The 14,186-nt window shown below is 48.6% G+C and overlaps 7 protein-coding genes across 7 annotated transcripts; 4 read left to right on the top strand and 3 right to left on the bottom strand.

Moving 5' to 3' along the window:
* Positions 1-383: 383 nt before the first annotated feature.
* On the top strand, positions 384-1,076 carry M437DRAFT_86565 (uncharacterized protein; the record flags this gene model as incomplete). The annotated part of the gene is made up of 1 exon (XM_041028484.1): positions 384-1,076. One exon carries the CDS (start codon positions 384-386, stop codon positions 1,074-1,076), a length of 693 nt encoding a protein of 230 aa, XP_040877495.1.
* A 494-nt stretch (positions 1,077-1,570) lies between these two features.
* On the top strand, positions 1,571-3,019 carry M437DRAFT_77207 (amino acid transporter; the record flags this gene model as incomplete). Its single annotated transcript, XM_041026758.1, has 4 exons — positions 1,571-1,877; positions 1,931-1,981; positions 2,035-2,561; positions 2,630-3,019. 4 exons carry the CDS (start codon positions 1,571-1,573, stop codon positions 3,017-3,019), a joined length of 1,275 nt encoding a protein of 424 aa, XP_040877494.1.
* A 166-nt stretch (positions 3,020-3,185) lies between these two features.
* On the bottom strand, positions 3,186-4,211 carry M437DRAFT_54261 (cysteine proteinase; the record flags this gene model as incomplete). Its single annotated transcript, XM_041022655.1, has 1 exon — positions 3,186-4,211. The coding sequence occupies one exon, from the start codon at positions 4,209-4,211 to the stop codon at positions 3,186-3,188; it is 1,026 nt and encodes a 341-aa protein (XP_040877493.1).
* Positions 4,212-6,299: 2,088 nt separating this feature from the next.
* On the top strand, positions 6,300-7,199 carry M437DRAFT_54244 (uncharacterized protein; the record flags this gene model as incomplete). Its single annotated transcript, XM_041022652.1, has 3 exons — positions 6,300-6,476; positions 6,536-6,666; positions 6,719-7,199. 3 exons carry the CDS (start codon positions 6,300-6,302, stop codon positions 7,197-7,199), a joined length of 789 nt encoding a protein of 262 aa, XP_040877492.1.
* Positions 7,200-8,553: 1,354 nt separating this feature from the next.
* M437DRAFT_54060 (uncharacterized protein) lies at positions 8,554-9,429 on the top strand (the record flags this gene model as incomplete). Its single annotated transcript, XM_041022625.1, has 1 exon — positions 8,554-9,429. One exon carries the CDS (start codon positions 8,554-8,556, stop codon positions 9,427-9,429), a length of 876 nt encoding a protein of 291 aa, XP_040877491.1.
* A 373-nt stretch (positions 9,430-9,802) lies between these two features.
* On the bottom strand, positions 9,803-10,540 carry M437DRAFT_86561 (uncharacterized protein; the record flags this gene model as incomplete). Its single annotated transcript, XM_041028483.1, has 1 exon — positions 9,803-10,540. One exon carries the CDS (start codon positions 10,538-10,540, stop codon positions 9,803-9,805), a length of 738 nt encoding a protein of 245 aa, XP_040877490.1.
* Positions 10,541-11,761: 1,221 nt separating this feature from the next.
* On the bottom strand, positions 11,762-13,794 carry M437DRAFT_68014 (uncharacterized protein; the record flags this gene model as incomplete). Its single annotated transcript, XM_041025038.1, has 4 exons — positions 11,762-11,852; positions 12,236-12,259; positions 12,394-13,602; positions 13,655-13,794. The coding sequence occupies 4 exons, from the start codon at positions 13,792-13,794 to the stop codon at positions 11,762-11,764; spliced, it is 1,464 nt and encodes a 487-aa protein (XP_040877489.1).
* Positions 13,795-14,186: the final 392 nt, after the last annotated feature.

Here is a 14,186-nt window from a genome sequence, read left to right as displayed (position 1 = left end):
TGCAGAATTTCAAACTTTGCTATTAAAGACAGCCTGGCCAGTTGAGCAACCAACAACATTCCCGGGAGATCCGAGTTACGGGCATCATCAAGCACCTCCTCTTGACCAAGGCGCAGCTTTCCAAGCATTGGCATGTTCATCGTTGTGCTGCCTCGGAACCAAGATCCGAGGGTTTACGGCCGTGTAAAGCCTTCAGGATCCACTTGCCAAGCATGAAGGATTGATCACCATCAAATATATGGTGATTTTGCATCACGAGTCATGAATTGCTCGAAGATCGCATTCGAAGGAGCTGCCAATGCAACTCACGTCATATGCTGAGAGGCAAGTTATAAAGTCAAGTCATGCTGGATTGGTTTGGTAAGACAACAACTCGCTTCATCATGCATTTCCTCACTCACACTGCCATCTCCATCGCTCTGGCTAGCACTGCGGTGTTTGCTACGTCCTGCAAAACATACACACCCTCCGACAAGGAGTATACCCAACCATCTGACCGCACTTTCGTCGTCAGCAAAGGCATAGTCTGTGAATCCACAACCGGCTACTGCAAAGTCCCCTTCGGCGGCTATGTCACCGACGGCCGTACCCTGAACGTCACAATTTCCTCTCCAGGACCCATCTACGACACTATCAGTTCCGTCGTAGGTTTCAAGTTCAACGACACGACTACCGAATGGGTAGGTGGTGCCCACGATTTACAAGGCATTCAAAACGGCACTGCCGCATATGTTGGCCTCACCCTTAATCATCACTGCACAACTGGCACATTATCCGATTGCGACGACTCTGCAATCAACAACATTGCTGTGGAAGCTTGCACGCCTTACAGTATCAATGGTGGTGGTGGGTTTTCTGGAACTTTTGCGCCTGTTGTGTCCGATGCCAGTACTGTGGATGCTTTGAAGTGTAATCCGGCAAACACTACTCAGGCGAAGAATGGAAATAACTCGGCTACTTGTGAGGATGCTAGTTCACAGCTTCCTGTTGGAGATGCGAGTCGACTTGGGGGTGTGTCGATGTTGTTGCTTGTTGGATCTTTGATGGTTGCGACTCTTGGATTCGAGTGGCTCTAGACTGGAAGTCATGATTGAAGCTCGAGGCTCCTGCTCGGGATATAGAAGAAGATTGCAAAGGGACCTGGTTTGTGGTCATTTGTAATCTGTGCCTGCATCCTTAGGATGTGGCGCATGGGGCTATAGGCTTCTACAAGGATGTGAAGGCATCTCGACCAGGCTACTTGATAGTTTGCGCAGATCTGCCGGTGTTGCTATCCGACATAGCATGTCGTTAGCCGACAGATGTGTCCCTAGCCGACAAGAATGTCCTTATCCGACAAAGGAGGAAGTACAGATAGGCATATATTTGAGGGGTGGCCTATCATGTTCCATGGCTTGCATGGCACTTAGATCCTTATCTAGCTCTTATCGAATCCTACAAGCCTACCCCCGCATCCTCCACGATACCATGCCATGCCTAGCTTGCATATATAAATTGGCCAATATACTGTTACATGAGAATTTTTATCCATGAACATCTTCAAATTCTTCCCTCATTGATAGACCAGAGCATGTCGTCTCAAACGATCTCTTCCCAAAATGAGCACATCTCATTCTCCAAGATCGAGAAACAACCACTTGATCTACCCCAATATGGAGAAGACATCGTTGCCGACACGCAACTAGAACAGTCTCGGGAAGTCTTCCAAGCGCATATTGATGGTGTCGAGTTCCGGACCGTTAGCTGGCAGCGCGCATGTGTTGTCTTTGTGAAGATCAACTTTGCAATGAGTATCCTTAGTATTCCTGCGGCGATGGCGGCTTTGGGTTCGGTTGGTGGCTCTTTGTCGCTTGTTGGGTTTACTGCCTTGAACATTTGTGAGTGAATTGACTTCATTATTACTGTTATAATACTGACTCGAGGTTTGTAGATACTGCCCTCGTCCTAGGCGACTACCGCTTGAAACATACCCAATGCCATAGTAAGATGCCTTGAACAGGCCTGAAGGATACTGCAAGAGTTAACATTTTACAGTGCTCGCAGATATGATGGTCAACATCTGGGGACGCATTGGCCGTGAACTCGTCGGTGTCCAAATCATCGTCGCCCAGGTCCTCATCTCAGCCGGCGGAATTGTCACAACAGCAACAGCATTCAACGCATTGTCAGACCATGGAGCCTGTACAGCCGTCTTCTCCCTTGTATCTGCGGTTCTGATCACTCTCTGTTCATCCATCCGCACTTTCTCACGGCTGGGATGGCTGACCTGGTTCGGCTTCGTAACCTTCTTCCTTGCCGTCTTCATCTTCACAGTCGCAGTCACACAACAAGATCGTCCAGCCGCTGCTCCCAAAACTGGCCCCTTTGAGCTTGGCTGGACGGCTATTGCTTACCCATCCTTTGTCGTGGGCATGATCAATGCCTCCAACATCTACGTCAGCACAAGTGGCTCTTCAATGTTCCTCCCCGTCATCTCCGAAATGCGACGCCCACAAGACTATCGCAAAGCCTGTCTCTGGGCTGGTCTTATTGTCGGCGCCATGTACCTCACTTTCAGCCTTGTCATCTACCGCTGGTGCGGATCCTGGCTCTCAACCCCCGCCTTCGGCAGCGCTGACCCCTCTTTAAGAAGATCTCCTACGGTATCTCTTTACCTGGTTTGATTGTTGGTGTCGGTATCTACCAGCATGTCGCAGCCAAATACGCTTTTGTACGCTTACTCAGGGACTCTCAACACTTGCAGGCAAACACACTCGTGCATTGGTCTACTTGGCTGGGAATCAATCTGGTCTTGGGGACGGTGGCTTATGTTGTTGCTGAAGCAGTGCCGATTCTGAACTATCTGCTTGCGCTGGCGAGTGCATTGTGTTTTGCACCTTTTAGTCTGGTCTTTCCGGCGCTTCTCTGGATGAATGACTATAAAGGGTTTAGATCTGGAACTGCTGGGCAAAAACTCAAGTATGGACTTCATGGGCTTATTGTGGTACTTGGGGCTTTTATGGTGGTTGGTGGGACGTAAGTATGCCCTGAACTTCTCTTTCGCTCTCACACTGATGATTCGCTAGTTATGCCGTTGGAGTTTCGACGGTAGTGACGAGCTGCTCACTAAAGTCTAATGGAATACCTAGGGATTGCAGAGTTGACACAAGAATCCATATTGCTTGAAATTCATATCCAGCAAAACCTTAAGCCAATCTGAGCTTAAGAGAGAGCGCCTCTCGTTCATCCTCAATCAACTCGATTCCAAAAATTTCCCTCAATGCCTCGACTCGCTCATTCTCCGTCTTGCATTCCTTGACAAGTTTGCGCTCACTGCCCATTTGTTCTCTGATGGTATCTTTGAACAAAGTAATACTACCGATGATATCCTCTTGCTCGGCATCCATGATCATTCTTGTCGCCATCATGTACCGGGTGAAGAATGAATTCGCATGTGTAGACGTAAACCAAGACATAACCTCATAATCCTGCGGCAAAAACTCCATCTCTGTGAAACAGTACGTAGAAATCCAGGTATTTTGTTCGCCGTGCGTGGGAACGTGGCAAACATCATAACACCACAGCTTTGGGGCTTCGTCTCCGGCATACGATTCGCTGATTGCGCGGTATTGGATGCGGATTTGTCTTGGTACTATACTGGTGGTGCAGAAGTTGTGGCGGAGTGGGTAGGGCATGTTTGGACCCATGGCACCCATACCCACATCAACCACATACCACTCATCCTCCAAGCGCACAAGATTGAGCATATGGTTCAGTCCATCATAGGTATTTGCCTGATTCTTGCGGACTTCTGGGAATGGACTCATTGCTCTGCTTACCCTGCCACCGCAGTTGCGAACTTGGTAGCCGAGGGAGCGCAACACGGTACCAAAGAAACTGTTGTTTTCCATGCAGCGACCACCGCGGCGTTTGGTCACGAACCAGGTGTAGAGATGAGAAAGCTCGAGAACGACTTTTTTCTTGGTGGAGTAGTGGAGGATGAGGTTTTCGAAAGGGACATTGCTGGTGTGATGGCGGCATAATGCTTCCAGTAATGGGAGGCCATGTTCCTTTGATTTTGCAAGAGTGCTATCTGACAGGATCGGAGACTCGAAGTATTTCGCAGGAAGATTGATCCGCTCGAAGTAGTTTTGCAGCTCTGATTGGGAGTAGAGGAGACGATTTCCTACTTCTGGCAACTGAGTGAGAGAGGTCGGTTCGAGTTCAGACATCGTTGATTGCGATGACTTGTGATCCTTATCTTATCGGAGAAAAGTCGCGACCCAGATCCGTTACCAGTACTCCACTACCGCGTGAATATAATGATTTATGCAATTTTGGTCGAGTGAGCAATTGTTGGCAAGACGCGTGAGCTTGCAAGCTTGAGCTCTTTGTCCGGACGTGCATGGTTGTCGGCCCGATTGTCAGGACAGAGGCCGAGGAATAGCCACTGGATGCAAGCTCTCTCTAAGATCATTCCACGCTCCGAATGCGTTGATGTATCTGTTTGTCAAATGTCGCGATGATGCTGAGATATCACTAATATTGCCTGAGATACCAAAAGCCATTTGAGCTGATTCCAAAATTCTAGTACTTCTTCTCACACCGAGACCTGTCGTCCTGGCTGCAGCAGAAGACTGGCGGTCAAGTTGAACGCTGTGTTCGTCTTCTGAACCTGTACCATGAAACGTCTCAGACCGAGGCTTCGATATGGAGTCGATGAAGAAGTATAAATAAAGTTGTGAGGTCTTGTCAGAACTTTATAATAACCTTTCCTGGAGCAGCAAGCATTTTTGAGCCACAATGCTTGTCATATTTGGAGGTGGGTTGTGTAACAGCCCATCACCTTAGTGAGGTCAAACATACATGCCTCTTGCTAGTTCTTCAGATTTTGGGACTCTCGTGGACATGTGGCCCAGTTGCGGATGATCCATGTCGTATGTGGCTTGAAGCAAGCCTGGTCAGGACCAGTTGTCGCAGAGACGGTAACTTGCAGGTTCTCGGGAGCTCAATATGCAGGGGAACACAGACCTGGACATCACTCTGACTTTGAGATCGGAAGTGTGTCTACTATGAGCCACGAAGCATGTCGACCATCGTGCCTGCTGCACAGAACATTGAGCGAGCAACATATTACAAGGTGTGTGCATCTGTATAAGTGTGTTCGCCTGTGTTTCATGGTGTTTGATTGTGATTTTCTCATCCGCAATTGCCAAGGTCGTATGAGGTGGGCTGAGGTACGTACCATTTTTCTAAAGTTCGCCAAGAGTGGTGCTTTGTCTTTACTGAAAATAACTGGTCGGCGTGCGAATCCTTCGAGAAAGCCACATTCCTTCAAGGACGTCAAGCCGATCGTACTAGATCAGTGGGAGAGTCGATGCGATAGGCAAACTCTAGAACTTCCAGAGAAAGCGAGAAATTGACCGGGTCTTCTAGAAATGAACTCGGTGCTCCCGATCAGATAACATCAAGTCGCTGCTTGATCTCCCTTGTCAGACAAGATGTGTTATATGTCTCGCTCATAACCATGGGTGAGGTACTGCTTGATACATCAAAGCTTGTAATGATTTCAGGTGTCGCTTACTGTTTTTAACAATCCGAGCCACCAACAACACAAGCTGCAGCATCAACATCCAGCGACCTGATCATGCAACGAGATCAAAATTCTGATTGGAATAGAGGTGCTGCTAGAGTTTCATAGCTCGGGCTCAACGTCTTTGCGTTGGCTAGACCAAATCCAAAGACGGAGCTGAAATGCGGAGCTGAATTGCGGAGCTAGTGACCACATACTATTTAGGGACATTCGCTGCTCAAGGCTGGTGACCAGCAGCCCTCGAACATTGTCTTTCGATTCGCAAGATGAGAAATGGAGAGCGCTTCATATGGGTGAGCTCGCTGGGTAACCCGAGACAACAACCTGATCATATGCGCACGATGATCAGAAAACATGTCATGCGGGATATTGGTAGATCTCGTCGAAAGAGTGCCCGAAAAGACGTGGTGAACATTCCTGACAAGGTTGCTTCTGTTTCACGAGCTTGTGAACGTCGCGTCGTTGGCCAAAAGAGCAAAGAAGATGTTGACCATCAGGATGTGGCGCTCTGCCTTTGTCGCAGCCTCTTTGATGACAATACTCGAGAGCCACTTTCTTACAGAAGTACATTCAACCAGGTTCAGTATTCGAAACATCTCCAACTAATTATGCACCAACAGTGCCCGCTTACTTTGATGCCACGCCGATCCGAAGAAGAGTTCATGGGAATCTCTGGCAGGATTTTTACCACTTAGACCACAGCGCGTCATATCAGATCGACTTGATGATGGCCGCGTACTTCACTCGCTTCGAAGGCGATTCTTGTACATTCGATCTTGACGGTCCCTCTGTGATGACACTTCGAGTCAAAGCTCTCCAAGAGACACAGAAAGCCATAGAGGATCCAGATCGGTGTGTCAGTCTTGGTGTCATCGCGGCGATAATATCCAGCATACTTGAAGCAGTCAGTATTCTACAAAAAAATGCAAATCAGACTCGCGCTCCAGCTGACATGAGAAAAAGTATGTCCGTGGTGATACGGTCACATGCAAATTGCATCTCGTTGGTCTACGCGCGATAATGACACAGCGCCAGCGCCTATTAGGGGTGTCATCGCTGTACAGCGATTTCAAGATCTGTGTACTGATCACAACGTAAGTGTATCACTTGTCGCTTCTCAACCCTTTGCTGATCGAAGCCTGATAGGTGCGAAATTATATGTGCAAGAGCTTGTGGTATCACACCTGAGTTCCCTTTTCGCCTAAGCTACTTTCAGACGACTGCAAGCTTCGGACCTCCTAGAAGTCCATCAAGATTCTCACAATTGGTCAATACGGCATGGTCTCTCGATCCTAGAAGGCACAAGAGCTCGAACTCGATCTACAATAGTATAATCTCGCGTCCTGAGCCTCAGATGGACAACACGCCGGCCTGCTATGAATTGATATCAACAACAATGTTTTCTATGCTGTTCGGATTCAAGCAATGGTTAGTCTCGCACGAATCAGCGGATCCAAACCCTATCTCCAATCGGTTTGTAGAATTGGTGACTAGCAGCATGGATGAGATCTTACCAGATGACGCGCCAGATGCTTCATCCACAACGCTACCGACCACGCGCCTTGACGAATGTACCGGGCAGGATATACTAAAGCTAATGATTCTCGTGACTGGGAGTGGAACATGATTCGTGTGCTAGATGCACTACTGCCGACGGATGCATCATACCTGTCCACTTGCTTAAATCCAGGTCGTGGTGCTGTCTTTTGAAACAAATTTTTATCCGACTGTGAGGCTTGTACTTCAAGTCCTGAGCCTCGTTCTCCCCTCAGCGGGCATAGGTTCCCGGTCTGGTTTCCGATACTGAGACCTTCTGAATCAGTACGGATCGCATACTAATATTTCTTACTACATCAGCTGGCGAACTATTCGTCGGCACGTGGAATAGCAAACTTACTGTATCCTGCACTTCCTCACGCACACAAAACGCCGATAGCTTCGCTCCTCCCAAGTTGTGGGCTCCTTATCAGTATGGTCAGCCATGGGTCCCAAAGCAGAAACGAACTCAGCACCGAGGGTGAGTAAGACCGCGTGGAAAGTTGGGCCGACATACGACTAAGTCTTCCCTGAATGGTTATTCATTAGTATGTACAGCTGCTGTGATGGCTGCAAGAGTCCCAACAGATCCACGACAGGGCTCATTGGTCCGTGGTGCATTGAGCATGCATCTCAGCTGTCCATTCCAACAAGAGGGTTCGAACTTGGCCAGTTATCTTGCTCCAAGCAAACCAACTGTTGAGGTCCTGGTAGTGGGCTGAAGGTCATATATGTGCTATGAAGCCTCTCTTCTTCCTGCTGCTCGATGATTAATCATCTTCATTAACATGATCTGCTACTTGATAGTCATCCAGCTTCATCCCCATCATCTCGACACCCAAGCATAGACCTTAAGACAAGGGCGAACGAGAATATCCCAAAGTAGACAGATGTCCTGATCGTTGGCTCAGGGCCCGTAGGAGCGACTCACGCCCGAAAGCTGGCATGAAAGTCATCATGGTTGAGATGGAAGTTCAGTAAAATCTCTGGCAGCTATGATGGCACGTATGTCCAAGTCTACGGTATCGTTGGGGCTGAGGCTATCATCAAGAAACTCAAGAAGTGATGGCAGTCGTTGAGCATAGCATAAGGTAGCCTCATGAGAGAAGTCCGCTATTGGTCATTTCACATCGTCTACGTCAATCAGGTGTATCTCAGGTGTTTCGTGTCTTCACTTCCGTTTCATGCCACTGCCTTCTATCGGTCATAATGACATTGACCCGTGATTGGAACAATCTCCTGTCCATACTCATCTCGTGCGTGAGTGATACTCATTACGTCATTCTGAATCCTTCGAGCTACTGTAACTTTCCTTGTTTGCATCGTCTGGCCAGATTGTATGCCTCCTACACGCTTTTCATGATCCCCAAGGGTACTTACTTTCACCCCTTGCCCACCAATCGAGTCTACGACTCGTCTGTGGAATCTACATAACTCCGGGAGCGATGTCACAATCTTGGTACGACAATGCCGTTGCCCCAGATGGCAATCCAGAAGATGGATGCCGACCAGAAGAAGCACAAGCTCTAAGACTGTACCTTGATGACCAACTCGACGTAGCGAAAGCTGCACGACGCATCACCGAGCCCACTGAATTATCCGAAGATCCAGGCGCTGACCTACCAAATCTGTGGGGTTTCTTGCAAGACGCCTTGGTCGAACTGCCCAATTTGCAACGAAAAGTTGTTCTTCTAATGTCGGAAATACAAGACCTACCAGATTTAGATATTGATTCTCATGGCAAGAAGCGAAGTGGTTCACTGCAAAGCCCCTCGAGCTCTCTCTGGCATGATCTTCCCTCGTTCGCCAATCAATGGTATGATTTCAACTGGTGGTACTACCAGAATGAATGGCGCCAGAAACCTCAGCTCTACTCCTCCCCCGAGAAGATCGCTCAAGTCGCCAACGTCGCTCGTGCAGAAGCACTCTTTGCACACACCGATATTCTCGGAGAAGGCGTAAAGTACGAAGGCCTTGCTCGACTCTGCGATACACTCGAAGATAGCAAAGCTGTTATGAAGATAGAAATACATGCGGTGAGAGAGTGGCTACTACATGCACACGACATACTTTACGATATGTCACATACTTCACACATGCACAATCGCTTGCTCTCCAATTCTGATATCAGAGACAGGATCGCGAAAAAGGAGATGCATGTTAGTGTCCAGGATGAGCGCGACCTTTGGCTAGGATCTGGCGGTACAAGTCTTGAACGATGGAAGTTCTGGAGGGAGCGCTTACAGAATCTTCAAGAGGATGATACTCTGGATCAAGGAACCAGGGAAGCTGTAGCGGAGGCTTTGTATAGCATGCGATGATGGTTGTTGTACATAAAGTCTAGAACAAAGGTATATCTTACGTCACTGACCAGGAATCCAAGCTCAGAGCAGCGATGCGTTTGCTCCTTCTGGTAATCCCAGTGGCAACGTCCTCTGGCTTTCTCTTATTGGTATTCGAGTCCACGGCTTGTCTGGTTGTATCCTTGTGATTTGGGGCAGCCTCCCCATGCATCAATCTTGCCTCCAGCCAGGCCCGAAAACCGGCAAACCCACCAACGTCCTCATTATGACCTTTCACAATACGCAGTAAAGCCCGTTCTTTTTGTTTCACTCTTGCTTTGATCTTGTCTCCTCTTGTTGCGATCAGAGTGTCCAGTTTTGCATTGTCAATGGGACAGAGATAGGGAGGTTGTCACAGGTCTTCGGGGATGGAGTTGCTTCCTTGCATGATGTAGGCGTAGTACACGCAGTGATCCATACCCAAGCAATGACCGAGTTCGTGACTCGCCGTGCGACAAACTCTTTCCAGCCATAGAGTTTCTCGAGAAGGATTCGCGGTTCGATGTGCTTGGATGGCTTTGGCAAGAGCTCTCGATGGTTGTGGTGGCATGATACTCTTGGGACTTGGTACCTTCCCAGAAGGCTTGATGAACTCATCCACCTGCGCTTGCACGTATGCAGCACAATGACTTGCTGGCCAGACATGCTCGCGGTCAAGGTCAATATCCTTATCGAAAGCAGGGTTGTACCGGAAACTGGACACTATACACACATGACTGTAACCATACGCACGTCCGCATCCAAACTCATCATCGTCATCTTCATACATGTCGAAATCCATGAGTAGCAGCAAAGCCATTGCATCGCTGGGCAACACAGCAATAGCTGCATCCAACATGTCGTTCAGATTGAGTTGGAACCCGCGACCATTATTCGGCATTGCTCTTTCTCTAATTCGAATGCTTTCTTCGGGTGTGTTGAGTGCAACGAAAGAGCCACTGGGCTTTCTGTCTTTGTCCTCGCTCCATCGCTCGAAGATCAGACATTCCTCAGGTAGTGGGATAACTTCGAATTCAGTGTAGGATGCGGCAAGATACTCTAGCACTTGCTCATGTCTGGGTGGCAAGAGATGTCTATGCGGCCACAACATCTTGTACAGCGGCGGACACTCCTTGGTATGCCCTGGAGGACCTGCAATTTAGACCTTCTTCCGCTTCAAGGGCAGCTTCTTTGGTATGAGAAGATCTTGCCACTCTGTAAAGCTTTCAGGAGAGTATTTCGAATCTGAATCAACTTCATCGTATGGTGCTGAATATTCTAAACCGAGCAAGATCAACTCGTATTCTTGAGACAAATCGAGTCACAATATGATATTTGTTAAGGGAGAGTCTCTGGCGCCGAAAGCCTCACATACTCACAGAGCGAGGCACCTGGAAGCATTCACATCCCCACCTGTCGATGGATCACTTCGGGCTTGAAGTCTGTTGTGGGCTTCTTTAGAAAGTCGGTAAGAAGGTCTTCTGCTGAGGGGAGCTGATCACCATCGATACAAAGGGCTCCGGAAGGCCGAGGAAGTTGAGACAAAAATCAGAATCATCGTGAGAGCCTCCCCAGAAGCAAGACAATCCAGTGTTCATCCATTAGCCGATCTGGAGCGAGACAATTGAAATACTTGAGCATTGCCACGTCCGAAGATCCTTCTGCGAATTCAAAGATGAGCTCCCGCGGAGACATTGCTTGAACAACCACATTCGCAAGTTGGCGTGGACCGACAGGATGCGCAAATGATGGTTTCAGTGTCAATGGAGGAACGGTTGTACCACAAGTGCAGCATCTTAATCTGTCGAAGCAAACAGTCAAAGGCGTATCAGTGACTGAGCCTCGGTTGTTTGAGTTCCTAGCCTAAAATGCTGTAATAATCCATTGGGCAGGCTATAGGTATCGCCTATAGGTGTCCGATCTGATATCCCAACCGCACTTCAGCCGCGAGATCCGATATAAGGTACAAATCAAAGAAACTTTCCGACCAAGCCCAAAGCTAGTTTCATCCTTTCCAGACAACGAGTCAAGAAACTCATTGCCTCATTGGGGGGTTTGCAGGATCTGGCCGTTTGAACATCGAGTTTTCAACTGTGAACGTCGTGACGGGCGCAATTCTCAAGGCAACGGGTGACACATGCAATTGTAGACTGGCGCAACAGTCCCTTAATTTCCCATTCACGGGACCTATGATGTTCCATTCGGAGGTGACAGCCCAGGGACCCCGGGGACCGTTGCGTGCAATCTCGGACCTGCCGATTCATCCCCACGTCATCCAAGATCTGGAAGATAACCTTAAATCTACCGCAAGCAATATCAAGCGACGAGCTTCTCAGTCCCATAGGACAAAGTCTCGCTTATTCCTCAACGTGTGCAGATGAACCATGACGATTCCTGGAATGTTGGCAAGTATTGCAGATTCGCTGCAACGTCTTCAGCTATCGTCACGGTGTTGGAGTCCCAGAAGACTAACATACGTGAAGGAAAAAACCTCGCAGGCTCGCGCGTAAGGTTGCAGTGGTGATTCTGTACAGGTGCTTGTCATCAGGCACAGTACATGATTGAAGAGGGAAAGCACTGTTGATATTAACAAATCTGTGGGTCTCCCTGAAGACAGGCCACCTATGTTCAAGGTCACTCAATCTCAACGGTCATGGTCATTGTCATGGAGTCAGATATCGGATTGATTGAGACTATGAACAAAGGCGTGCTCTTGCGAGGAAGCACTGGCTGCTCATACAGGATCTTGACCCCAGCTTTTCTACTACCGTTCTGAAAAGAAATCCTCCACTTCCAGCACACTCACCGGCCAAGTCTCCACCGAAACTGGCTGGTGTAATCAAAGCAAGTGTGCTCCGAGAACACTCGTAGGTCGAAATCCGTGATCATACTTCAATTGCAAGAGGGTGGTGCAACGTAACCACTCAGGTCGGTCACATTTGTGCCAAGGCCTGGTCCACTGACCTGGAACTGAGAAGATGCTGGAAGTCCATCGTGCCATAAACGGCTCTGATCGGATAGTAGAACCCAGCAGTCAGAGTCATGTTCTTGCAAACAGCTTGGTTATAGTCAGAGCTCGCAAACCAGTATCGCTCATAGGCTTGTGCATTTCGGGGGGTGGCTGCGTTTGAGGAGTCACCACAAGGGAAAGCGGTGTCACTTCCGATGTAGAAGGCTTGTTCATTGTCTGCATAGTCGAGACAGAACTGATAGCTTCCAGACTGTTGCGGCACAAAGTAACCAGTCCAAACGAATGTGAAGTTGTTGGGGTTGTACTCAAATCCTCCGTACATTGCCGTTGTGTCAGCATAGTACGGAATCTGGTTATCATCACCACCATCCACATATGTCTCGTTACCTGAGCCATAGGTGGCTGGAACGCTCATATTAGTGGTAGTACCAGTGTTGAGGGGCTGGAGATTCTGATCAAGATAGTAGTCAGGACCGACACCCGAGTGACCATCCTTGGCTGCGTATGCATCTGCAAGGACGTATGAATTGTAATACCCCTTGACAGTCAAAGCTCCTGGTGCACACTGTCTGATGGCGCACGCATTGCTTGGTGTAGGGGTTGAAGAAGAGGTGCTGGAGCTGCTGGACGAAGAAGACGAGCTGGTAGTGAGGCTGGCAGTAGGCGACGAGCTGGGGCTGTTGCTTGAGGAAGACGACATGGAGCTGCTGGTAGGCGATGAGCTCGGACTCATGCTAGAAGAAGACGACATGGAGCTGCTGGTAGGCGATGAGCTCGGACTCATGCTAGAAGAAGACGACATAGAACTTCTGGTAGGCGACGAGCTGGGACTCATGCTAGAAGAAGACGACATGGAAGTAGATGAGGAAGACTTTGAAGGAATCGCACCAGTTCCAGACGAATTTGGGGGAACCAATTCGGTGACTGGAGTCGAGCAAGTAGCGCAGGTTGGAGTACCAGTAATGAAGACCGGTGTTGTCACGTTGGCTGTCTGAGTCGTAGTGTAGATTCCGTAACGAGCAAAGTTGGGCGGGACAAACTCAGTGACTGGGGTGGGACAAGTAGCGCATGTTGCCATTCCAGTTTTGAAGATGGGAGTGGTAACATTGGCAGTCACGATGTCCGTAGTGTATATACCAGAAGTAGGAGACGACGTGGGAGAAAAGAAAGTACCAGTAGAGTTTCCGGGAATGAGGCGCGTCCTGTAAACAGATAAGAGTCAATCCTGAATGAGCAAATGTCTGATTTGCTTACGTGGTTGAAGTGGAAAGGACTGTCTGTCCACTACAGACAATCTCGAAAGGATAGTATTCAACGAGAGCTGTAGTGGCTTGGGCGAGACTCAAGGAGGGCACAAAGGCCAGAAAATGGTAGGCGAACGAGGAGATACGCATCTTCTTTGATGATGCTGCAGATAAGTTTCTTTGGATGATGATCTTGGATACCAGCCGAGGGACGTGGCTATATATCTTGGATGTAGATTCAACTTCACTCTGAACGTATCACCCACCATGTTAGAATTACCATCGCGAAAGACTCTCGCTACTCTCGGCATTCGCTACTGGTGACAAATCTTCCCTACAGAGTTCGCCTGAGGTCATGAGATGTTGCAGAATCATTGATCCCATCAACGGAACCTAGAGACAAAATCAGATCTTGACTTCTAAATGTGGCAATATGATAGATACCACTGACGCTAAATCCTGGGAATATACGTCCCATTACGATGTCTCGAAGTTTATTTCGCCGTGTCAAGGTTGTAGGATTCATCGCAAGTCACATTCGA

Source organism: Aureobasidium melanogenum (genome assembly GCF_000721775.1).
Source record: "Aureobasidium melanogenum CBS 110374 unplaced genomic scaffold scaffold_19, whole genome shotgun sequence".
NCBI lineage: Eukaryota > Fungi > Ascomycota > Dothideomycetes > Dothideales > Saccotheciaceae > Aureobasidium > Aureobasidium melanogenum.
Note: the sequence above shows the minus strand (reverse complement) of the source record. Positions and strands in the feature narration are given on the sequence as shown.